The 26,227-nt window shown below is 40.6% G+C and overlaps 2 protein-coding genes across 4 annotated transcripts in view; both read right to left on the bottom strand.

The window, feature by feature from the left end:
* The window catches only part of LOC129841281 (FH2 domain-containing protein 1-like), a 59,575-nt gene extending 49,184 nt beyond the window's left edge, over positions 1–10,391 (bottom strand). Inside the window, exon 1 of the mRNA XM_055909477.1 lies at positions 10,199–10,391. The gene's annotated coding sequence lies outside the window, so the exon portion shown is untranslated. The remainder of the gene's footprint in view (positions 1–10,198) is intronic.
* Positions 10,392–15,787: 5,396 nt separating this feature from the next.
* The window catches only part of LOC129841030 (arfaptin-1-like), a 43,105-nt gene continuing 32,665 nt past the window's right edge, over positions 15,788–26,227 (bottom strand). For all 3 annotated transcript variants that reach the window (XM_055909140.1, XM_055909142.1, XM_055909143.1), the window contains 3 exons: positions 21,940–22,097; positions 21,454–21,628; positions 15,788–18,080 (listed from right to left, as the gene is read on the bottom strand). In XM_055909140.1, the coding sequence (XP_055765115.1) occupies positions 17,925–18,080; positions 21,454–21,628; positions 21,940–22,097 (489 nt within the window). In that variant the 3' untranslated portion in view covers positions 15,788–17,924. The remainder of the gene's footprint in view (positions 18,081–21,453; positions 21,629–21,939; positions 22,098–26,227) is intronic.

Raw genomic sequence — 26,227 nt, 5'->3', positions numbered from 1 at the left:
GATATGAGGAAATGATTCATTGATGACTAGTATGATGTCTATATTTTGGAGTTAGTTCGGGAAATGGTAACTCATTAAACAAACTTTTCCCGTGCTGCCCCAAATTCAATTCAAATCAAATTGTATTAGTCACATGCGCAAAATATGAGCCCCTAATCAACAATGCAGTTTTTAAAAAATTATACGGATGAGAATAAGAAACAAAAGTAACAAGTAATTAAAGTGCAGCAGTAAAATAACAATAGTGAGACTATATACAGGGGGGTTCCGGTACAGAGTCAATGTGCGGGGGCACCGGTTAGTTGAGGTAATATGTGCATGTGGGTTGAGTTATTGAAGTGACTATGCATAGTTGATAACAAAGTAGCAGCGATATAAAGGGGGGGGGGGGGGGCAATACAAATAGTCTATTAAAATGTATTGGAGTGAGATCATTTCTTTCTTTCGGGATATGTATACCAAATATGTTCACATCACCGTCAGTCCATTTTATTGGTAAACTACACGGTAATGTAAAAGTTATATATTTTTTGTGATCCTATTCATAATATAGCAAGTAAAAAAAATCAAGCTTGCAACACGGATCTGATTATTCATTATGAATAGGATTTATTTCTTCATTGTGACCACAATGTCACAAATAATTGAACGCAACATGAGCAGATTAACTTGGTCAAAACAGTCAAAACGTTTCTTTATTATTGTCATGCCCTGACCTTAGAGATCCTTTTTCTGTCTCTATTTGGTTTGGTCTGGGTGTGATTTGGGGTGGGTATTCTATGTTCTTTCGTTCTATTACTTGTATTTCTATGTTTTGGTCGGGTAGGGTTCTCAATCAGGGACAGCTGTCTATCGTTGTCTCTGATTGAGAACCATACTTAGGTAGTCCTTTTTCCCTCCTGTCTTTGTGGGAAGTTGTCTTTGTTTGTTGGCACTATAGCCTTTAGCTTCACGTTTTTTTGGATTGTTTATTGTTTTTGTCGGCGTCATATAAATAAATAAATAATATGTACGCTCACCACGCTGCACCTTGGTCCTCTTCATTCAACGGCCGTAACAATTAAAGACTATCAGAAAGAATGTTAGTACTTATTTATTTTGATCCAAAGCCATGAATGAGTGAGTCACTCAACTTTATGCTGACAAATCCTCGCTGGACTCTCTTTCATTCCGTTTCTTCTTCACACCAGCAAAGGACTCCGTGTTTCAGAAACTCACTTCATATAGAGGAGCTATCACTGTTTCACACACGTAAATAAATCCAGTTTGTTATGTATAATGATTTGTTTCGTTTTTTCGAGGGAGAGAAACCAAAAGCCCACAGTGCCTATTTTTAGAAAATCATCAGTCCACATGTCAAGTGTAATTCCTCCATTGTATTTATCCAAGTCTCTCTCAACTCCAGGACCACCACCAGCATTTTTAGTTGTTGCCTGATGCTGGACTCTAGTGCCAGAGAAGAGAGACTCTCGGACTGAAAACACTTCCGTTCATTTACGAAAAGATAGTCAATTTGTGCCACAGTTTAGACTATCGATAGATCAGCGTTCAAACTCCCCTTTGTGATAGTGTGGTGCAATGACAGAATGCCACCATCTACCACAAACGGTCGCAGCATAAGCTCAAAACTCTTAAAGGAAGAACCACTGTACTTTTGACCAGAGCTTTTGACCAGAGCACTATGGACCCTTGTCAAAACTAGTGCACTATACAGGGAATAGGGTGCCATTTGGAATATAACCAGACAGACAGCTTACATAAGCTTCTGAGTCAATGCAATATTCAACACAGCGAAAGCAACATGTACTTGCTCCTATGCAAATATATTATGAATTCATGATTCTCAAAGGAGCTTTTCCTTTGAAAGTTTGAGCCATTTCTACCAAGATACTTCCTAAGATGTCACTGCGCATTTCATGGGGCATCTTCTATTATACATTTTCTATTATGAATCAAACTAATTCAAACAAATGAATCATTACAGAAATAGAGTTGGATTATGCTACACACAGATAGGCCTAGATGCTCTGGGAATCAAATAGGAATATTTTTAAGATAAATACACAACGCAGAGGATGAGAGGACTAGAGTTAGCGCTCAATAGGAGTTGGTTTTCAGTTCAAAATCTGCTGAGAATCTGTGGAATGTCACTCCTGAACACTCCTGAGCTACGTGTGCTGCGTGTGCTACGTTCTGTACATTGAGTCGGGAGCAGCATACTTGTTATTTGGCCATTGGCCAGTTGTACTGCAAGGACCTCTGATTGGTCAACCCCAGGCTAGGGTGAGGGGTTATAAATGGCATCTTGTTCCTTTGTTCGGTGGAGAAAAGCTGAGGAGAGGGGAGACTGAACATCTGAACATCTACCTCCCAGCGTAACATCTTGATTTGCCCTTCTCAAATAAACCTATTTTTCTCCCTCTGATTTGCTTTGTAGTTTGTGTTATTGAAGAATGACATCAATTGCTAACAGAGGGGAAGTGGGTTCCATACCGTCTTTAGACTTTCTACTAACGTTAAAACATGAAATAACAGTACACCAAGTCCCTTCCCTGGGTTAAAACCTCCGAGCTTTGAACCTCATCCCCAGAGACAAACAACTCACCATTTAGACTCTTGCTGAGGAAACATTGTATCTTATCTACTCTGTCAAATGAGCTCCTTATCAAGTGAAAGCCCCCCCCCCCCCCCCCCCCCCCCCCCCACACACACACACTTTGCTGGAAAATTGTAAGATAAGGGAGAACTACTGCTTCACCTCTATTCCATAGCATCCCAAATAATAAAATGCAACCTGTACATTATCAGACTATAGGATCTGCTGCTGCTTCAAGCTGGACTCAGGGGTAGACATAATATAGTAAATGTAAATCCGGGACCCTCCAATTAGTATGATATGTTATGTTTCGTATAGGAGTGTATTAATTTGTGGATGTCTATCAATCATTTCGTATGATATGTTACGATTTGAAATTCGTACAATATTTTGCGAATTCCAATTTGTTGTGGCTAATGCTATGTAGGAAGCTAATTCTAACTAGGCTAAGGGCTATGGTTAGTGGTTAAGGTTAGGGCTAGGAGTTAGGTTAAAGGGTTAACGTTAGGGTAAGGATTAGCTGACATGCTAAGTAATTGCAAAGCAGATAAAAAGTAGTAATAGTTGCAAAGTTGCTAATTAGCAAAAATGCTAAAGTTGTCCGTGATGAGATTCGAACAGGCCATCCATTCCCAGGAGTGGCTGGACAGATGATTAAACCAATAAGGCACAGTAAGTGGGTTTCTGGGTTAGGTAGTCCACGTTGTAAAACCAAACCACTGTCTATTTGAGGCATTGTCTTAGACTACAATTCAGATGAAAAGGGGAGTTATGTGGGTATCAAGGAAGCTGATTACGTATGAAACTCTTCGTACTACAAAGTAGAAGTCTTCCTCTGTTGTCAGATGTGTAACTTTAGGCAGCATCTTGTTACCTGTCTTGTCCAAAATCTTCAGCATCCACTTTGAACACATTGCTATACTGTACTTTGTGTACTATAGTGTTGATATCAAAAATGTTGATATGAAAATATAGCAATAAAGGCTGGTCTGGGGCTCGACAGTAATATCAAGTAATCTGTGTATTTGCTTCGAGACCGAGTGAAGACTGAATACAACGTTATCCAAAGTCCGAAACAATAAAAAAGCAGTCTCAAGACCGGATTTGTGACTGAGACCAGTCTTGAGTACTACAACGCTACTATAGTGCATACAATACACCAACTAGTGAGGTACATGAAAGCATCTCTCTGATCTCACAATCATTAACAGTGTCACTTTTGGATCTACTTCATGAAAGTGTCATTAGTGTCTTCTCATCATGTTACGTCTATCAAAACGTATATAAAACCCAGAAAATGTATCAACTACGGAGCTCAAAGACATACTGTATCTTGCAAATGATGCTGAGGCAGACAGATTCTGAGTTCTCCTTAATGCAACTTGGTCATTCATGTACTTTCTTATAGAGTGTACAACCTGACAGTATAAGGAAATTATTAATGAAATGGGATATTTTATTGAGGGTCCCTAGAACATACTGTAATTGCACCCGAGGAAGGATTGATTGCATAACTCATTCACAAATCCTACACATGGACAGCCTACACTGATCTACATAAATGCTGTCATGGAAATGTAGATAGAAAGACACAAGGCATTGCCAAGGAAATAGGATTCCAGATCTCATTTTTAAAAAAGTACCGGCAAATCTCAGTGCGAATAGTTGAATCACATATCTCTCTATGGAACCTGCAGTACTGTACCAATGTCCTCTAGCGCATAGCCCCGATAGCAGCACAAACACCTGCAATCTCATTTTTATTCCAGGCTTTTCGTGCTATAGACTTCCAACACGGCAGCATATAACAAATCCCAGAGTTTAGGATCAATTCTGGAAGATTTGCTCTGTCATTTTTGCATTCAAAGGGCCTAATGTACAGCAAAAAGCTATATAGAAGCTATACTTATAGCTCCATACTTATAAGCAGCATCCCAAACGGCATCCTATTCCCTACTTTTGATCAGGGCCCAAAGGGGCTATAAAAAATTATATAGGGAACTATATAGAGAATGAGGTGCCATTTGGGACATACAGTGCCTTCAGAAAGTGTTCACACTCCTTGAATTTTTCCACGTTTTGTTGTGTTACAGCCTGAATTAAATGTTGATTTTTTTTGTCACTGGCCTACACTCAATACCCCATAATGTCAAAGTGGCATTATGAATTTTGATTTATTTTAACAAACTAATTCAAAATGAAAAGCTGAAATGTCTTGAGTCAATAAGTATTCAACCCCTTTCTTATGGCAAGTCTAAATAATTAAAGTTGCATGGACTTACTCTGTGTGCAATAATAGTGATTAACATAATTTATTCATAACCACCTAATCTCTGTACCCCACACATACAATTATCTGTAAGGTCCCTCAGTCGAGCAGTGAATTTCAAACATAGATTCAACCACAAAGACCAGGGAGGTTTTCCAATGCCTCGCAAAAGAAGGGGGATCTATTGGTAGATGTGTAAAAAAAAAAAGCAGACAATGAATTTTCCTTTGAGCATGGCAAAGTTCTTAATTACACTTTGGATGGTGTATCAATACACCCGGTCACTACAAAGATACATGCGTCTTTCCTAACTCAGTTGCTGGAGAGGAAGGAAACTGCTCAGGGATTTCACCATAAGGCCAATGGTGACTTTAAAATAGTTAAAGAGTTTAATGGCTATGATAGGAGAAAACTGAGGATGGATCATCAACATTATAGTTACTCTACAATACTAACCTAATTGACAGAGTGAAAAGAAGAAAGCCTGTACAGAATAAAAATATTCCAAAACATGCATCCTGTTCGCAACAAGGCACTAAAGTAATACTGCAAAAAATTGCGAAGCAATTCACTTTTTGTCCTGAATACAAAGTGTTATGTTTGGGGCAAGTCTAAGACAACACATTACTGAGTACCACTCTCCATATTTGCAAGGATAGTGGTGGCTGCATCATGTTATGGGTATGCTTGTAATTGTTAAGGACTGGTGAGTTTTTCAGGATAAAACATAAATGGAATGGAGCTAAACACATTAAAAATCAGTATGCTTTCCACCAGACACTGGGAGATTAAATCCACTTTCAGCAGGACAATAATTTAGAACGTAAGGCCAAATCTACATTGGAGTTGCTTACCAAGAAGACAGGGAATGTTCCTAAGTGGCAGAGTTACAGTTTTGACTTACATCTACTTGAAAATCTATGGCAAGACCTGAAAATGGTTGTCTAGCAATGATTAACAACCAATTTGACAGAGGTTGAAGAACTTTGAAAAGAATAACGGACAAATGTTGCACAATCTAGGTGTGGAAAGCTCTTAGAGACTTACCAAGAAAGACTCACAGCTTTAATCGCTGCCAAAGGTGCTTCTACAAATTATTGACTCAGCGGTGTGAATACTTATGTAAACTGGATATTTCTGTATTTGATTTTCAATCAATTTGCAAAAATGTCTAAAACCATGTTTCCACTTTGTCATTATGGGGTATTGTGTGTAAATGGGTGAGAAAAACAAATATTTCATACATTTTGAATTCAGGCTGTAACACGTCAAAATGTGAATACTTACTGAAGGCACTGTAGTCATAAGATCTAGCCGAATGTAACTAATACATAGAATTCTATAGTAACTGTAGTATACTGTAGAATACTATACTACACACTGTACTACCCCTTGATCATGTGTAGTACTTAATATAGCATGTATTTAATTAGCATATACCCCTTCTCATTCTCCTAACCCATATCGCAATTTGTGCCAGCCATAAGTGAAAACCTACAGTACATGCCAGGTATAGACCCTACAGGTCATAGAAAAGGAGCAGAAGCACTATCCGTTCAGACCTCATTCCTGCCTACCTTCTGAGGGAGAAAGGCTCCACTTCTATGTGAAATATAATACAAAAAAAACACAATAGGAAATACTTCAGTAATGTCTGCAGAAACACTATAGTAAATACTTCAGTAATGTCTGCAGAAACACTATCGTAAATACTACAGTATAATACAGCATGCAAAAACACTACAGTATATACTACAGTTTTCTTTTACTACAGTATTTATACTAGTGTTAAATGTGAATACTACAGTATTCTACAGTATACTACAATAAATCAAGTACATTTTTATTTGTCACAAGCGCTGAATATACAGTAACAGCATAGACAACAGTCTATGACTTGGGTGGCTGGAGTCTTTAACAATTTTTAAGGCCTTTTTTGTGCCCTCTTCACGACTGTGAATTACAATTGATAAAATGCAATTGTGTGCGTTGTCCGTAGCTTATGCCTTCCCATACCAGAACCCCACTGCCACTGATTCCTCAGTGAAGAGCACAATTCTACATCGTGCCAGTGGCCATCGAAGGTGAGCATTTGCCTACTGAAGTCGGTTACGACGCCGAACTGCAGTCACGTCAAGACCCTTGTGAGGACGACGAGCACGCAGATGAGCTTCCCAGTGACAGTTTCTGACAGTCTGTGTGGAAATTATTTGGTTGTGCAAACCCACAGTTTCATAGCTGTCCGGGTGGCTGGTCTCAGCCGATCCCGCAGATGAAGAAGCCAGATGTGGAGGTCCTGGGTTGGCATGGTTACACATGGTCTGCGGCTGTGAGGCCGGTTGGAAATACTGCAAAATTCTTTAAAAAAACCTTGGAGGTGGCTTATGGTAGAGAAATTAACATTACATTCTCTGGCAACAGCGCTGGTGGACATTCCTGCATTTTAGAGTGGCCTTTTATTGTCCCCAGCACAAGGCGCACCTGTGTAATAATCATGCTGTTTAATCAGCTTCTTGATATGCCACACCTGTCAGATGGATTGATTATCTTGGCAAAGGAGAAATGCTCACTAAACACATTTTTAGAGAAATACATGTTTTGTGCGTATGGATAATTTCTGAGATCTCTTATTTCAGCTTATGAAATATGGGACACAACACTTTACATGTTACGTTTAGATTTTTGTTCAGTATAGAATGAGAGCCCCGAGAGAGGTGGAGGCTAATCACTGCGTGATGAAAGCCATTCTGAGATCACAAATGAAAAACATCACATCACAAAGAAACTGGCTCTAAATCACCAAGCCTATCGAGAGTTAAGAAAAGTGGGGATGTTCATTGGGAAAGGTAAGTCAGATCAGAGAAGGGAACACACAGAACAGGGAAACACAGTGAATTGAGATAAGCATCAAAACAGAGGTATGAATCCGTCCCCTTTGTTCCAGTTAACAGGTGGTGACTGTCTAGCCCGGCTATGATGGAACACTGAGTTCTACTAACTGAGCCTCTAGTGTTGCTATCTAGAATTTTTGCTCGAATAACCCCTTTTTATGGCACCGTATAACCAGATTAGATTTTTTAAATATACTTTAATGCTCATCTAGGGACAAGCACTGGAAATGAGTGTGGGTTAGTGTGTGGCTGTTGTGTATTCAATGTGTCAATGGTGTCATTGTATCTGTCTTTATTCAAAATAACATTTGAAATTTAAATGACATTTCAAAATGGCTTCTTCAGTTTGATCAAAATGTTCAACTCTGACACAGAAAGCGGGCATTGGCCTAGGCCCTAGACAGATGAGGAAGGGACGCTGTTGAGGTTACCATAGAGATAACAGGAGGGGGAAGCAGAGAGGAACTGAAAAACAACTGGTGTTTCCTTGAGAGGGGAAAAACAAGGTGCCCAGGGCAATAGCTCAGAGCAAGACAAATACCCCAGGCCCTTGTACCCTGAGTAAGACTGATTATAGGTGACCCATGTGTGCGGTTTAAATTACAAGAGTGCTTAATGATACTACGCACCCTCTTAATAATAAAGTTGTTTTTGTATTGCCAAGGCCAATCCTAAACAGTTCAAAAATATTAACGTTCATCTAACTCACAGAGTAAATATGTAATATGAATCCTGAAGATTTACTTTATTGAAACCTCAAACCTGATACGGTTTGTGTTTGAAGTATATCGTCACCGCGAGTTATACAGACTTTTTTACAAGTCTCATTATTCTCCTTCCGATGCATATTGCGGTTTGTAATCCGTTAGTGTTGTAGATTAAGACATTGCATTTTCCACTCCTGAACTTTACAGCGCTCTGACATTTTCCATGTCCACGACAGTGCAGCGCACGAAGTGAAGAGGATAAAATGTTTCGGCGACCTCCTTTCAGAATCACATCAGAATCAGAATCACATTCCAATTCAAATCCGAGGAAGTTTTTTTTCTTTTTGTGCAATAAGCATGGGGAAACGGAACCTTTTACAACAATCGAAGCTGTAACACATTCATAGACATGATTTAAGAAAACAGAACTGTAGAACTTAAAGTAGATCCAAACTTCCCACTCTTTTTTATTATCCTGCCCCTGCTCCCAAACAAATCAATCAAGCCTCCTCCAAGGCCCTTTCTGCTATAAGATGGCGTCACAAAATGTAGTTTTTCCCCGCTGGTCCCGATATCCACGGTAACGGGGGTGATACCAACCCACCCCCTTGACCAGACCCGGTGAGGGCAGCACCTTTTCTTTTCTTGGGCATTGTTCCCTTCACTTGAATGGATTGCCTCTAATTCATCTCAGCATGAGAAATGGCATACAAAGGCCAAGGAAGAGCAAGGGGTCTTGGGATTAAACCAACGCAGGCAGAGTTGCAAAGCCTGTACATGTAGCCTCGTAGGTTGAGGGGTCACAGAGCAACTAGTTGACTTCCGAACATCCACAATAACATTGGAATTGCTTTTTAAGAAGTTGTCATTTTCACTCTTGTTTTAAGACGATTGGGTAAACTGCAACATTCAACATTGTTGCCAAATGCAAACATACTGTACTGTATGTATACAGCAATGGATGTGTTTTCAGAGAGATTGGGCAGGTGTTTTAGTGGAAGAAATAGAGTTGTTTTTGTATGGTAATACTATTTTCACACAACACAATACCGTAAATCTTAGATGGGCTCGTGTAGTTTAGTAGACTTTACACAGTTTACAATAAATTCAAGGCAAGCCAACAAAATCCATTGATGGCATTTGGCAAACTTACATGATCAATTGGTGGCAAAGCTGAATCAATTAGAACGTTGAATAATCACTGTTAATTGTATTCAATTAAGGACATGTGAATTAATTATTTCATGTTAAAGCCAAATACAAGCATATTGATTATTTTAACATATAGATATTTGGCAAAAATGTAACCACTTGTATTATTTTCTGACAACAAATAAATGAATATACAATATGGTATGCTCACACATGACATGAAATGTGCATTGTTAGCAAAGATACTAAGCTACAATATCTATATCCTGTGACATGTCCTATCCATAGAATTAGGAATCAGTGTTGGATGGAATGGCCTATGCTGTACCATTCACATAGTAGGCTACAACATGTTGTAAAATAACCCTAAAAACGAAGGAACGAATTTAGGCTGGCAAGTACATGAAGACTAAAACATCTTATGTGCAGACATCTATACAAAGTGAGAATAAACTTTACATAAGAATAACTGTTTAGAAGCACTGACGTGCATGATGTCATTTCACACATCTTCACAGTTGCAGTGAGTTACCTACTTAATTGCAGACTAAAAAAGCAAACAATTGACTGATGAATCACTTACCGAGAGAGAGAGGAGGGTAAAATGCATACTAGGTCATCTGGACGGATAACGTTTCAGGTAGTTAGGCGTACTTTTCAGGGACAGAAAATATGTGTATTGTTATTATTTGGTTGTTAGAGCAGCGACCGTTTCCTCTGTTCGTTGCGGCTGCGTTGAGGGACGAGAATCTATTGAAGGGCGGCAGAGACGACAGCAGCAGCAGCCACCGGGCAGCAAAGCCAACGCATGCACAATCTCAAACGTGATTGGCTCAGGTACACGCGGTGTGTCCACCGGTATCTTGCTCTGTGAGGCTCGCGACACACCGCCGGTGAGAAATGTTATTACAATTTGGTGCAACGCGTCTTGTTGCGGTTATTGATGTCTTATTACAATGTAATAAGCATATGGTGAACGGCAACATTTTGACACCATATTTGTTAGCTATACACTTTCGTTTTCCAAACTACGTATATGTAGTTTGCAAACAGGCCTCTGCAATTGTATTAGTCAGCTTTTCTTGAATATTTTATTTTTTTCGCTACCTGTGGGCAAACATATTATAGGCTAGCTACTGATGTCTCTGAAGGTGACTATTTTGGTGGAGGCCACGAAGATGAAGGGAGTGCCTGGAGATTGGAGAGGAAGAGAGAGGACCTGAAGAGAAAGAGGATGGTGAGTAAGATAGTAGAGAATAGTACAGAAAGGTGACAGATGCTTGGGAGCATTTAAGGTCAGGGGTAGAACATTTCTAGAACTATTAATCATTCAATTCTGACCCTGACTCCTTGGAATGGGGAATATTTAAGATGAATACAGTTGTTATTCAGTTTAGAGGGATTAACACAATGCTTAGCATGTTTATATGGTTTCTCTTTCTATAATACACATGATTTTCAGTATTCTGATTGTGCATGGTATGGGTTGATGGACTTAATCCTGTATGTTATGGATTAAACTCATACTGTATCTGTTGATAGTGATTGACTCCAGACTGGTGTTTGAAGGACCAAGGACACTGATTTTTGTTGTATTCTGTGAAACACTGTGTGATTCTGTAGCAGCGGACACAGTTTTTTTTGACTTCCTACAAGCTTCCCAGGCTATTGTTTATAGGACATATGGTGCTATGTGTTTAGGATATAAGGGCCCTCTCGGCTAAGGCCAAACTAGACGTTTTCTCTGCTTCTGTGCTGGGGGTGTCTCCCTGTTGCAACCTGTAATTAAACCAAGATGATTTTGATTCATTTGACTGCTCTCCTTTTTGTTCACCTGGACATTTCCATTAGACCCCTCACCTTTGACCTGAAGATGAACCCTATCTCCCCTACTGTATGTCCTGTTTTTTTTTGCATCCCAATGACTATGGGCTGTCACTGGACCTCTGTTTGGTCCCTAAGGGTAAGACACCTTGAAGGCTGGACCCCCAATTTTAAGTTCACAGGCAAAAGGTAGGCTACCCCATACATCCAATTATATACACTGCTCAAAATAATAAAGGGAACACTAAAATAACACATCCTAGATCTGAATGAATGAAATATTCTTATTAAATACTTTTTTCTTTACAAAGTTGAATGTGCTGACAACAAAATCACAGAAAAATGATCAATGGAAATCAAATTTATCAACCCATGGAGGTCTGGATTTGGAGTCACACTCAAAATGAAAGTGGAAAACCACACTACAGGCTGATCTAACCTTGATGTGTGTGTGGCCTCCACGTGCCTGTATGACCTCCCTACAACGCCTGGGCATGCCCTTGATGAGGTGGGGGCATCTCCTCCCAGACCTGGACTAAAGCATCCGCCAACTCCTGGACAGTCTGTGGTGCAACGTTGCGTTGGTGGATGGAGCGAGACATGATGTCCCAGATGTGCTCAATTGGATTCAGGTCTGGGGAACGGGCGGGCCAGTCCATAGCATCAATGCCTTCCTCTTGCCGGAACTGCTGACACACTCCAGCCACATGAGGTCTAGCATTGTCTTGCATTAGGAAGAACCCAGGGCCAACCGCACCAGTCTCACAAGGAGTCTGAGGATCTCATCTCGGTATCTAATGGCAGTCAGGCTACCTCTGGCGAGCACATGGAGGGCTGTGCGGCCCCCCAAAGAAATGCCACCCCACACCATGACTGACCCACCGCCAAACCGGTCATGCTGGAGGATGTTGCAGGCAGCAGAACGTTCTCCACGGTGTCTCCAGACTCTGTCACGTCTGTCACATGTGCGTGTGAACCTGCTTTCATCTGTGAAGAGCACAGGGCGCCAGTGGCGAATTTGCCAATCTTGGTGTTCTCTGGCAAATGCCAAACGTCCTGCACGGTGTTGGGCTGTAAGCACAACCCCCACCTGTGGACGTCGGGCCTTCATACCACCCTCATGGAGTCTGTTTCTGACCGTTTGAGCAGACACATGCACATGTGTGGCCTGCTGGAGGTCATTTTGCAGGGCTCTGGCAGTGCTCCACCTCCTCCTCCTTGCACAAAGGCGGAGGTAGTGGTCCTGCTGCTGGGTTGTTGCCCTCCTACGGCCTCCTCCACGTCTCCTGATGTACTGGCCTGTCTCCTGGTAGCGCCTCCATGCTCTGGACACTACGCTGACAGACACAGCAAACCTTCTTGCCACAGCTCGCATTGATGTGCCATCCTGGATGAGCTGCACTACCTGAGCCACTTGTGTGGGTTGTAGACTCCGTCTCATGCTACCACTAGAGTGAAAGCACCGCCAGCATTCAAAAGTGACCAAAACATCAGCCAGGAAGCATAGGAACTGAGAAGTGGTCTGTGGTCACCACCTGCAGAACCACTCCTTTATTGGGGGTGTCTTGCTAATTGCCTATAATTTCCACCTTTTGTCTATTCCATTTGCACAACAGCATGTGAAATTTATTGTCAATCAGTGTTGCTTCCTAAGTGGACAGTTTGATTTCACAGAAGTGTGATTGACTTGGAGTTACATTGTGTTGTTTAAGTGTTCCCTTTATTTTTTTGAGCAGTGTAGAGAGAGAGAGAGAGAGAGAGAGAGAGAGAGAGAGAGAGAGAGAGAGAGAGAGAGAGAGAGAGAGAGAGAGAGAGAGAGAGAGAGAGAGACCGATCTGAGTGTGTGTGAAGAAAAGAGATTAACACTGATAGGAAGGCAGGTAATAGGTTGTTATACTGTATGGACTGGTTTCCTAGACACAGATTAAGCGAAGTGAACAACATTTACACTTATTTGCTACTTCAAGATGAATGTCCTGCAATGCTACAGATCCCATATCTAACGGCACTGACCAGCTCATAGTCTTAAAGCCCTAAATGCTGAATTATTGACGTGATAGTAAGCTTTCTGCTTATACTGTAACCATCTTAGATCAAATGAACTGCTACTACAGTATAAGGTGCTACAATTTGAGACCTGATTTTCCCATTTGAAAAATGTATCAGCTCTTACAAAAATGTCCATGGATTATAATCCACATTTACTGTTGCTGCAGGATTGTTTTCCTGCTGTTGCAAACTGTCTCAAATCTTCATATCCGCCATATTTGAAATCATATGGCTATTACATTTTTTTCGCAGTGATAGACAATTTTCCTAGTCTCATAGCCTAGACAGAGGTTGATAAATAAATTAGAACCTACTGTCAAGGAGATTAATTAATAACACATTAAGTAGTTCTCAGTCCTTCCATGCAAGGACCCATTTCGAAATGAAATACATCCACTCTCCTCCCTCTTCCCTCGAGCTATATGTCTCTTGCTGAGGTGGCGGCTCAACTAGTTTGAGGATGAGCATATTATAATTTTACTCAACTAGAGATTTGGAACAATTATGTAAAGTGGAGAAGATGCATAAACTTGAATTGTCATGAGACAGAAATGGATGACATTGTTATATGCATTAGTTGATGAAAAGTGTACCTGTAGCGGATTTCTTAATTCAATTACCCTTAAAAATTGGGCACACATGTTGAAGTGATTTGCAACAAGTATACACAGGGATCTACAGTATACTTGCTACAAAAGTAATAAAAAACCTCACTGATTAGTTAATTTAAAAAAAAAAACTTTACTCAGTGCAATTTAAAAAAAAATCTAGACTTAGCAGACATAAATCAATGGTGACCATAAAACACCGGATACACATCAGCAGCTGGTGGTGTTAGTCTGTTATGACAAATGACAAATACCAATCAATTTCTATGACACCCTCTGGGAGGCAGACTTTTTGTGAGTGTGCTGTGTAATTGCTAAGTGAACCTTTTGCTAAATGTGCCTTTGACCCATGTGTTATAGCGGCACAAAATGTCAACACATACGTACACACACATAATGTCGATTTAAAAAGTTGAAGTTTGATCCTACCGTTCACATAAGTCCCCCATAAAGACTTGGGGACAGCCTAGCCATCAGGACAATGCGGTACTGGACGCTATGCTAATTCACTAATGCGCCTGGCTAGGCTAACTGATGACTGGTGGCTGTTGTGTAAATGGCTAATCCGATCGGTTTCCACATGCTTATTTGGGGCACATAAACCATTTAGAGCCCTTACAGAATTCACCACTCTCTCAAAAGAGGGCCGTGTGGCCTGGGGTGACAGAGAGGGAAAGGGTGGGGGGGGCGCCACTTTGTCACCCTCACTGTAGTGACAGATGTGTTGTTGGTGTCAAGGTTTTATGGTTACTGTTATTGGTGTTTAGTCCTGGGATGAGCTAGTATACGTGTTTGCGTCACACCTCGAGGTACACATGACTTCACGCTGGTGTTTAACATGCCAAACAGTTACACAGAATGGATCATTCTATATTACAGTAATATATCATCCAGGCAAACAAAGAACATATGCCATACAGACAAAGAGTCTATGCTTATGAATAATAGATCCGGTGAGTGAGCACTTAACACTGTTAATGTCTGATGACCACAAAAGGACTGTTTAAAACTGATAGGCTTCGACTTTCTGAAATTGTACAATCAAAAAAAGGACAAACAATAGAATATGAGGTTTGAAATAGTTAAACTGACCAGGAGTGAGAAAAGTTGAATTGCTGACAAATTGCCGAGCGACAGCAATTAATTAAGCACAAATCAGTTCCACAAGCACTTGCTTTTACTTTTGTAATGGCTTTGAGAAGACCGTCGTTAAACTTCACAACCATTCTGTTTAACGAATCAGTTAGATCCTGTGACGCTTCAGACCTTTGGGTGTTGCAGGTAGGTGATTCTAAAATAAAACGCTTTCCACTTGGAAAAGCCTCAATTCAAAAGATGTGGAATTGGAATTGTTAAAAAACAACAAATATTCCACTCAGTTTTAAGATGTGCTTTAGTTATATACAAGATGCTTCCATAATGAATTATTCCCTTTATCAATAGAAAACAAGCTACGCCAATGTGCATTTGAGGTTTTCTTAAGAAAGGTGACACCAGAAAATGATTTCTTTATTTATATACTGTAGCTAAGCCTTCTCAATACCAGCCCCTGGTGGCAGCACCACATGAAGCTAAATCATCCAAATGAACACACACAAATCATACAAAGGCACCAAATGCAAAGACATTGTGAAAATATAAAATGCCTGCGCTCGATTATTGCAAACATACAAAAACACCAAAAGGAGCCATTTATGAAGAAAACATTTTATTATTTCCCCCCCCAAAAGACATTGCACAACATTCAGAAACCTGTTTTTGAACACCTGTTAAATCAGCATGAGAAAAATGCCCCATGGCTTCATTCATATACCCTATAATATATCGAAGGTAAAAGAGGAAATTACAAATATATATATTTATCTATGCTTACATCATGTCATTGAACAACAGATTGATGTACAATACACACACACTGTTGTACAGCAGGAACAGTACTGTAGGTACAAGTAGAAGACAGGAACCCCAGTGGGCAAAAGTGGTTGCAATAACGTCATTATCATGTCTTTTGTGAACATTATGGTCAGGTTCTAAAGGGAAGGTGTTTAGATATAATTTGACCAGATAACCAAAATATGGCGTCATGAAAGAGAGGTCTTCACCTGGTTGTCATCTGGCTATCTAACATTTCAACAACCAGAATATGACGTCATTATGAAATCCCATGCCATATTTTGCCCGCAGGGACGAGACATCTGGCTAGAATAACTGTGGTCCTTTCGAAGGAAATAACTATAGTATTCAGAAAATAACTATTCAAAAGGTTACAAGCTTAGGAAAAGGATGCTGGTCTTTCCTATGTACAAAAAGTTTTTCAAGTCCACTTTCATTTAGGTTTCATCTCATATACACAGTTCATACACAAGTGTTTTTTGTTGTTTTCTCATAGTACATAAATGTGCGATATTATATACTTGAGAGGAGGATAACGTTTTAAAAAGTGACTGCAATTGGAAAGTCAAGGGAATCACCCTATTTCACTATAACTAGCATAGAGATTGTCGCTGTACAATACCAAGACTGAACTTCTGATTCCAAAATGCAAACATTTATGTTCTCGTTTAGCATATAGGTTAGTTTTAAAGCAGATAAGTCTCATTATTTAATTAACAGCTAAATCGCTAGCTGTTTACTCGTATTTACCCCCTTTCTCAAATGCGGCAAAAAGGATTCTACTCACACAGCGAGGTAATAGTGAAATAGGACAATTGAGTGGTTTATGTTGGTTTGGAGTGTATGTAATGTAGGTATGTTTGGTCCATTCTTTATCCATCTACTGCTATGTGGTCCTGAAGCTGGCAGTGTGAGGGGTCTGTGTTTAGCTGAAACACCAGACAGAGCGAGAGAGTTGTACAGACATAAAACAAGGCACATCAAGTTCACGTGGTAAGGCTGGTCCTTCAATTTCTCTGGAATTACAAAACATTTCAATTCAATAATTAATATTGTCCATCATATACCCATGATTAAAGTCAAATACAAACACAAATGGTTAACACTACTTGAACATCATTACTGCAACATAATAGCACCGTAAACATGACATTGACGCGCGTTAGAAAATGCTCAGCGGCGCTATTCATTACAGTACAATGACAAACAGTGAAAACCAACCATCTAATCTACTGTATCGAATTCCAAGGTGGCGGTAATCCATTTCCTACAGTCATACACTGGGTATAACAGGTGTCACATCAAGCTTATGATACATCATGTCAATTTAATGATGCCTCTCATTAGTGTTACTTCATCAATGGGTGGCCAGACTTTTACAAAAAGTGGAGATAAATTATCCAACTGGATGCAGAGCCAAATACACGACGGCCATTTTGTCCCAAAATGTCTCTGCGGTATCGAGCTACAACATTAATAAGCTGGAGTAAAAAGGCCATACACTTTTCAAAATGTATTTAACATCTCCGTGCTTCTCACTAGATTTGTCAAATCAACCCCAAAAAGTGAATTTCCAATGATTCGAAAAGAACTGCAAGAGTTCCAAGTAAAAAAGAAGGGAACGAGAGAAAAAGAGAGATTGCCACTTCACGATTAGAACAAAGGTCAATGGATTTCCTTGTACAGGAAGAACAAGAGCATAGTAGAAAACAGAACTTACAGTTTATCAACCAAGAGATGGACAAATATTTTTGTGTTTTAATTAATTCTTTGTCTTAGTGTTGCTTTGCCTAAAAACCTTTTACAATCCTGAAGAAAAGTGTGAGGAACTGAGGCAGACAGAGCACGGAGAGCGTTTCCTGTTATTTCACAATAATTCGGGAGCCTCTCCAGACCAAACCACAGTGGATTTTTTGGGAGGGGTGGGTCGGTTGATTAGTGCTCCTCCAGCCAAGATGGTGTATCCCCGCCGGGCATTTTCAACTTGATGTGGAACTGCTTGAGCGTCTGATCCAGCTGCTGCTGGTTTCCTGCATAGTATGCTGCGATGGCATTGTGGAAGAGGATCAGCTGGTTGTGCAACACTTTCACCTGGGAAAGGGGTCGGAAGGAGGAGAAAGAACAGAAAGAGGACATGAGCACTCACACCAGAGTAAACAAACACATACTCGCATTTAATGCCTGTTGAAGAACTGTGTAATGGACAGGTTTGTTTTGATTCAGCAAATATCCCAGCAGTCTTTTCAAACAGCAACACAGGTCAGTTTTAGATTTGGCCAACCTGGTCTCAGAGCATTTTGTATTATTCTGTACGTAAATCAGAGACACTCCATTTAATATGACATGTCACGTACGGTATGTATTAATTTGTGGCTGTCCATTACCCATTTCGTATGATATGTTACGCATTACAATTTTCGTTTTTACCTTAAGTAACCATACCAAACGTAATCTATCTTACAATTTGAGTGTCCCGGATTTGATTTTACTATGTTAGGTCTAGTCAATGAGACCAGGCTGACTTGGCAGTAATGATGAATATTTTTCTGAAAATGTATCAAGTTTTAATAGCGGGAATAATTCATATTTATTCAGAGAATCCCAGGAAATACTGCAAAAATTGAAGGTGCACATTTAAAACCAAGATATGGTCACTGTGCCAGGGTTCTCCCTAAATAAGAGGGGCTCTGCTACGACACTACGTAAGAGCATGCGCAGACCAGCTGGCTGGTGTGTTTACAGACATATTCAATCAATCCTTATCCCAGTCTGCTGTGCAACTGGGTACTGGACTTCCTGACGGGCCGCCCCCAGGTGGTGAGGGTAGGTAACAACATCTCCACTCCGCTGATCCTCAACACTGGGGCCCCACAAGGGTGCGTTCTGAGCCCTCTCCTGTTCACCCACGACTGCGTGGCCATGCACGCCTCCAACTCAATCATCAAGTTTGCAGACGACACTACAGTGGTAGGCTTGATTACCAACAACGACGAGACGGCCTACAGGGAGGAGGTGAGAGCCCTCGGAGTGTGGTGTCAGGAAAATAACCTCTCACTCAACGTCAACAAAACAAAGGAGATGATCGTGGACTTCAGGAAACAGCAGAGGGAGCACCCCCCCCTATCCACATCGACGGGACAGTAGTGTAGAAGGTGGAAAGTTCCTCGGCGTACACATCACGGACAAAATGAAATGGTCAACCCACACAGACAGCGTGGTGAAGAAGGCGCAACAGCGCCTCTTCAACCTCAGGAGGCTGAAGAAATTTGGCTTGTCACCAAAAGCACTCACAAACTTTTACAGATGCACAGTCGAGAGCATCCTGTCGGGCTGTATCCCCGCCTGGTACGGCAACTGCTTCACCCACAACCGTAAGGCTCTCCAGAGGGTAGTGAGGTCTGCACTACGCATCACCAGGGACAAACTACCTGCCCTCCAGGACACCCACACCACCCGATGTCAAAAGGAAGGCCATTAAGATCATCAAGGACAATAACCACCCGAGCCACTGCCTGTTCACCCCGCTATCATCCAGAAGGCGAGGTCAGTACAGGTGCATCAAAGCAGGGACCGAGAGACTGAAAAACAGCTTCTATCTCAAGGCCATCAGACTGTTAAACAGCCACCACTAACATTGAGTGGCTGCTGCCAACATACTGACTCAACTCAAGCCACTTTAATAATGTAAATATTGATGGAGATATGTATCACTAGTTAATTTAAACAATGCCTCTTCATATAATGTTTACATACCCTACATTACTCATCTCATATGTATATGCTGTACTCGATACCATCTACTGCATCTTGCCTATACCGTTCTGTACCATCAGTCATTCATATATTCTTCATTCCTTTACACTTGTGTGTATAAGGTAGTAGTTGTGGAATTGTTAGGTTAGATTACTCGTTGGTTATTACTGCATTGTCGGAACTAGAAGCACAAGCATTTCGCTACACTCGCATTAACATCTGCTAACCATGTGTATGTGACAAATAAAATTTGATATGATTTCAGAGCAAATGAAACTGATATTTAGTAATGATAGTTACTTTATCTTTGATCGCCAATGACATTGTGGTGAATTGCGAAACAGTCCGTTCATAAATTCCGAGCGTTACCATGTTCCTCATTTAATTCAGCACATTTCAGCAGCACTCTCGACACAGAACACACTCAGGACGCACGCTGAGTATTTTATTTTTTTACCTTTATTTAACTAGGCAAGTCGGTTATGAACAAATTCATATTTTCAATGACGGCCTAGGAACAGTGGGTTAACTGCCTTGTTCAGGGGCAGAACGACAGACTTGTACCTTGTAACCGAAAGGTTAAAATCCCGCTCTAACCACTAGGCTACCCTGCTACCCCACGAATATAGCGTTATTGAATCATACAAACTTGGTAACAAAACTTTGTACCAAAAACAGTCAAACAAAAGTAAAATGACCAAACTTGCTAAGCTTGCTAGAGAACATTCAACAAATGACAGAATACCTAATTTGGTGAAAGCAAGTTGATTATACAGATCATCTTCCCTTTATTCATGAACTGAAGAGTGGAAATTGTTTAAATCAAGTATTCTAACAAGGACCAACTCTGTTTTAAGAATATCCATATCTACTCGCATATTGTTTGTTGGTCACACAATTCTCAACCGAAGCTTTCATATAGTCAGCAAGCACAAGACAGCGCAGGGAAGCGGAGGAAATGTTATAGCGGTAGTTTGACACACAGGCAAGAGACGTGCTTTGACAATACAACCTATGAATTACAGAATAAAGTTAGGAATTTTCATGCGAGACAGGAGTCAGGATTTTGGTTTCAGTGGGAATGAATAGGAAAATAGCCTTGGCTCTAGGTGAAAATATAATTCCCCGTCATGCCTCTCTGAATTGTTAGCAGACTTAATGTAGTAAATTGGGCATAGGCCTATAACATTTGTGACTGTCTGAAGATTCACAATGACAGCTCAAAGCAGCACTCATTTTATAGGCTATACTTGTGTTTATTAACTGCATTCGGGTTGCATGTGCGGTCCAGCAGTGTCAATTAGGCATGTGCTTTGAATTTATGATGACTTTGTGTGAAAAAATACACCAGGCTAAAGAAAGCTGCCATGCGACAACCTGCTTGGATAATGTGATATTTGTTTTTTTGCTAATCTGCCGATGCGCATGTCGTGTATTTTAAGGAATTACATTAGTGCCACATTGGGGAAAAAATATTGTAATTTCCTAGGTTATTATTTCGGGAAATGTGAAGTGTTCCCGAGACAGTCCTGGGATCCTGGTAACCCATGTTAATCCCTAGTTGACAGCAAAGGTTCCAAGACAATTACATCCTAGTAAGGATGCAAAATCTGGTCACATGTCTTCTGTACTAGCCCTTGATGCTGAAAAAAAAAGACTAAGAATACTCATGTCTCCTGAAAATGGCAGCAAAAACTAGCTTCTGAAGTACCTTGTTCTCTTCCAGGAATTTGAGCTTGACGGAGACGTCGTTGCGCATCTTCTCGTACTTCTCGCGGTGGATCTGGAACTGTTGCTGGGAGTGTTCTATCTTGGGCAGCGTGGCGGCTTCCCGCAGGCCCAGGTTCAATTCCTCCAGGTCTGTGCGGTACGCGTCGAACTCAACCCTACAAGGGGTGTCAAAAAAACAGACAAAGGTCAACCACATACTCTTTTTTTCACTTGCCAACGGTCAACGTTTTTCCAGACAACGAGGAGTTGGTTATACAACACAAACAGATCTGGGACCAAGCTAGGGGTAGTAACACGACCAACAGTCAAACAAAATCCTAGAAAAAATTGATGAAACCTCCCCAAATCACTAACTTGGACATAGCAATATCTTAAACTGCCTAGGAATAACATATGCTGTCAAAATGTTCAAAAAGAGGATGCAAGTCAGTCAACGAGTAACAGTAAACCAATATTCTCATATTACCTGGCAATTTCATACTGTTTGATGTTAATCATAGTGTCCTCAATTGTTTTGTCCACCAGTGTGTTCACACTAGCAATGAAGAAGTTGATTGCTCCCAGTAGGCTCTCCCCATTTTTGGACAAAAGTTTGAGAGTGTCAGCATTGTAGCCAAACTCCTCCTGAAAGACAAGAGTGCGTCACACACGTTAGACAATTCAATAAGATATCAACTATCATAGAACAATTGTATTATCTGAGCAAGCATAGTATCGTTGAATATGATCACAATACTAATTCCCTAAAATGATGCATTTCCTAAAGAGATGAATGGATATTGAGTGAACCCTCAATCAAATAAAATTGTATTTGCCACATGCGCCGAATACAACAGGTGTAGACCATACAGTGAAATGCTTACTTACAAGCCCTTAACCAACAATGCAGTTAAGAAAACAAATTTAACAAGTAACAAATAAAAGTAACATAATTAAAGAGCAGCTGTAAAATAACAATAACGAGGCTATATACAGGGGGTATTGGTACAGTATCAATGTGCGGGGGCACCGGTTAGTCGAGGTAATATATACATGTGGGTAGAGTAATTAAAGTGACTTACGCATAGATAATAACACAGAGTAGCAGCAGCGTAAGGGGAGGAGAGGGGCAATGCAAATAGTCTGGGTAGCCACTTGATTAGATGTTCAGCAGTCTTATGGCCTGGGGGTAGAAGCCTTTTGGACCTAGACTTGGCACTCCGGTACCGCTTACCATGCAGTAGCAGAGAGAACATTCTAAGACTAGGGTGGCTGGAGTCTTTGACAATTTTTAGGGCCTTCCTCTGACACCGCCTGGTATAGAGGACCTGAATGGCAGGAAGCTTGAACCCCATTGATGTACTGGGCCATACACACTACCCTCTGTAGTGCCTTGCGGTCAGAGACCGAGCAGTTGCCATACCAGGCAGTGATGGAACCAGTCAGGATGCTCTCAATGGTGCAGCTGTAGAACCTTTTGAGGATCTAAGGACCCATGGCAAGTCTTGTCAGTCTCCTGAGGGAGAATAGGTTTTGTTGTGCCCTCTTCATGACTGTCTTGGTGTGCTTGGACCATGTTAGTTTGTTGGTAAGGTGTGTACTACTCCCTTCACAGGACAGCGCAAACTGGCTCTAACCCGAATAGAAAGGAGTGGGAGGCCCCGGTGCACAAAATAATATTTTATTTTTATTGTCCAGTCTGAGATATGGCATATATTTTGCAACTCTGCCTAGAAGGCCAGCATCCCAGAGTCGCTGTTGACGTCACTGTTGACGTTGAGACTGGTGTTTTGCAGGTACTATTTAATGAAGCTGCCAGTTGAGGACTTGTGAGGCGTCTGTTTCTCAAACTAGCCACAAATGTACTTGTCCTCTTGCTCAGTTGTGAACCGGGGCCTCCCACTCTTTCTATTCTAGTTAGGGCCAGTTTGTGCTGTTCTGTGAAGGGAGTAGTACACAGCGTTGTACGAGATCTTCAGTTTCTTGGCAATTTCTCACATGAAATAGCCTTCATTTCTCAGAACAATAGACTGACGAGTTTCAGAAGAAAGGTCTTTGTTTTCTAGACATTTTGAGCCTGTAATCGAACCCACAAATGCTGATGCTCCAGATACTCAACTAGTCTAAAGAAGGCCAGTTTTATTGCGTCTTTAAAATCAGGACAGTTTTCAGCTGTGCTAACATAATTGCAAAAGGGTTTTCTAATGATCAATTAGCCTTTTAAAATGATAAACTTGGATTAGCTTACACAACGTGCCATTGGAACACAGTAGTGATGGTTGCTGATAATAGGCCTCTGTACACCTATGTAGATATTCCATGAAAAATCTGCTGTCTCCAGCTACAATAGTCATTTACAACATTAAATGTCTACACTGTATTTCTGATCAATTTGATTTTTTATTTTAAAATGGACATGGACATTTCTAGGTGACCAAACTTTTGAACGATAGTGTACATTTAATCATTATAGAATTCCCTTCAAGGGTTTCCAATTGAGAGCTCATAGATCAAATAACAATTCAGACAGTCACATTTAACTTCCAACCATGAGTTGTGCTTTCTTAAATCTAGAAACATGTTTATTTAAACCTTTCATACAAATGGAAGTCTTAACTCTTAACAAACCACAAACGTTTAGGCCTAAATGTCACAGCAAATAAACAATGACAGACTTACTCATTATACAACAGAAGGCTGTTAAAAAAAAATCTTAGATGAAACATGGCAGTGCTACCATCTTAAAAACAGAACATTGAAACACACACCTTTAAATTTGGCAGCAGTTGGGGATGTGCATAAATCCCATTACAATAAAGAAAGAACATGAAGTTCAGGATCCACCCAGTTTACAATTGCCTTTAAATCTGATAAGGGTTTTAGGTTGCTATCATTTACGCATAAGCAAATACTTAAAAACATGTATTTCGATTAAATGTGCCGAATTAAACAGGTGTGGAATTTACCATGAAATGCTTGATAACAAGCCATTTCCCAACCATGCAAAGTAAGAAAAATGTGCACAAAAGAATAAGGAAATATTAACACAAAATAACAACAAGAAGACTATGTACAAGGAGTACCGGTACCGAGTCAATTTGCAGGGGTACGAGGTAGTTGAGGTAATGTGTACATGCAAGTAGGGATAAAAGTAACTAGGCAATCTGGATCAGGGGTTGGAACCGGTTCAGGGAACATAACTGAAAACCGTAAAATAACGAAATGTTTGGGGAGGAACAGAACCAGAACGAAAGTGATCTATACAGTTGCCGGGAACAGAAACGCTATTTTAAAAGCATGGAAACTGGTTAATAACCTTATTTTATATTCCAGATATTTTTTTCCAGTCCCACAAAAAAAATGCAACAAAGCACCTATGAGTGACAGTGAGGGCTTTGCAAACTTATTATAGTGTCTGCCTGCCTGCCAGCTGAAAATCTTTGCCAGTGTGTGTAGGCTACCTCCCCTCCCTCCTGCATGCTCCTGCATGCTTCATGCAGTCTACTGTAGTTACAGGCGTGATTCAAAAATTAGGGAAGGGGATTTTCAAATTAGGGAACAATGGATTCACTTTTTTAATTCTGGTTAAAGGATACTACCGATATCACGTTTCACATTGGATTTATTAACTACAAAAGTATTTTTTAATTTAAATTCTGGTGCCACTCCACACACACTAGCTAGCTCTGGTCTAGCGCTTGAAAACTCTAGGCCACATGATGTGTAATGGAACAGAGTCATGATCAAGGGCTAGCTCTGGTCCAACGTTAGTTAAGCCAACTCTGAAGTTCAAAGACATTCAAACTTTCTTCAAAGACGCCGCTCCTTCGTAGATATAATTCTGTGGGTCTAATTCAGATCATGCATGTCATAACAACATGCCCATTGCTTCATGAACAGCGCTCTCCTCACCCTTCACTACACTTGTCTGTCCAAAGAATTTACATATCTTGCCCCCTCCATAGCAAGCTGCTCTATCCACTCGTGAAGTAATTGAATGTAAAAAAAAAAAAAAGACAATGATTTCAGAGGTTTAAAAAGGAACAGAAAGAAACTATATAAACCATTACATTTTGGGGGGTTCGAACCGGTTCATAACTTCATTTTGCTGGTTGGAACAGTGGAACAAAAGAAAACACGGTTCTGTTCGGGAACAAAACGATTGGGAAATCATTTTGGTTCCGACCCCTTGTCAGGATGGATTGATAAAACAGAGTAGCAGCAGTGTATGTGAAGAGTGTGGAAGTGTGTATTTGTGAGTGTAGCGTCAATATGCATGTAGGCGTGTTTTGTGTGTATGAGCGTATGCAGTGTGTGTGTGTTGGAGTGCCAGTGTAGTATGTGTGAGTGTGCATAGAGTCAGTTCAAGAGAGTCAGTGCAGGGGGGAAAGGACATTTGTTTAGTATTTCAGTGTACATCAACGCATTTACTACAAATAATAAAATGATGCATCATGTATGAAACAGCTAAGTCACATAATAAGTCTGGCTTTGCATTGAGCGGTCTGTCTTTTAAACCCATTTTATATAGAGACAAATGAAAACAATTTATCAAAAGGCTTTTAGTGCGTTTGAGAATTCAACACAAGTGAACCCACTCAGAATCAGCCGCACTGTGGCAACCTGAGGCAGCTCAAGTAAAAAAGAAAATCACTGACTGATCTGACAGGTGAATGCAAAATAGTGGAAACCTATCCAGTTCTTTCACCTAGCTATCAGTTTCTTTTTCTGTCTTCCTCCTCAAGAAATGCTGGCGGACATTACAGATCAGTCCC

Source organism: Salvelinus fontinalis, chromosome 42 (genome assembly GCF_029448725.1).
Source record: "Salvelinus fontinalis isolate EN_2023a chromosome 42, ASM2944872v1, whole genome shotgun sequence".
Taxonomy (NCBI): Eukaryota; Metazoa; Chordata; class Actinopteri; order Salmoniformes; family Salmonidae; genus Salvelinus; species Salvelinus fontinalis.
Note: the sequence above shows the minus strand (reverse complement) of the source record. Positions and strands in the feature narration are given on the sequence as shown.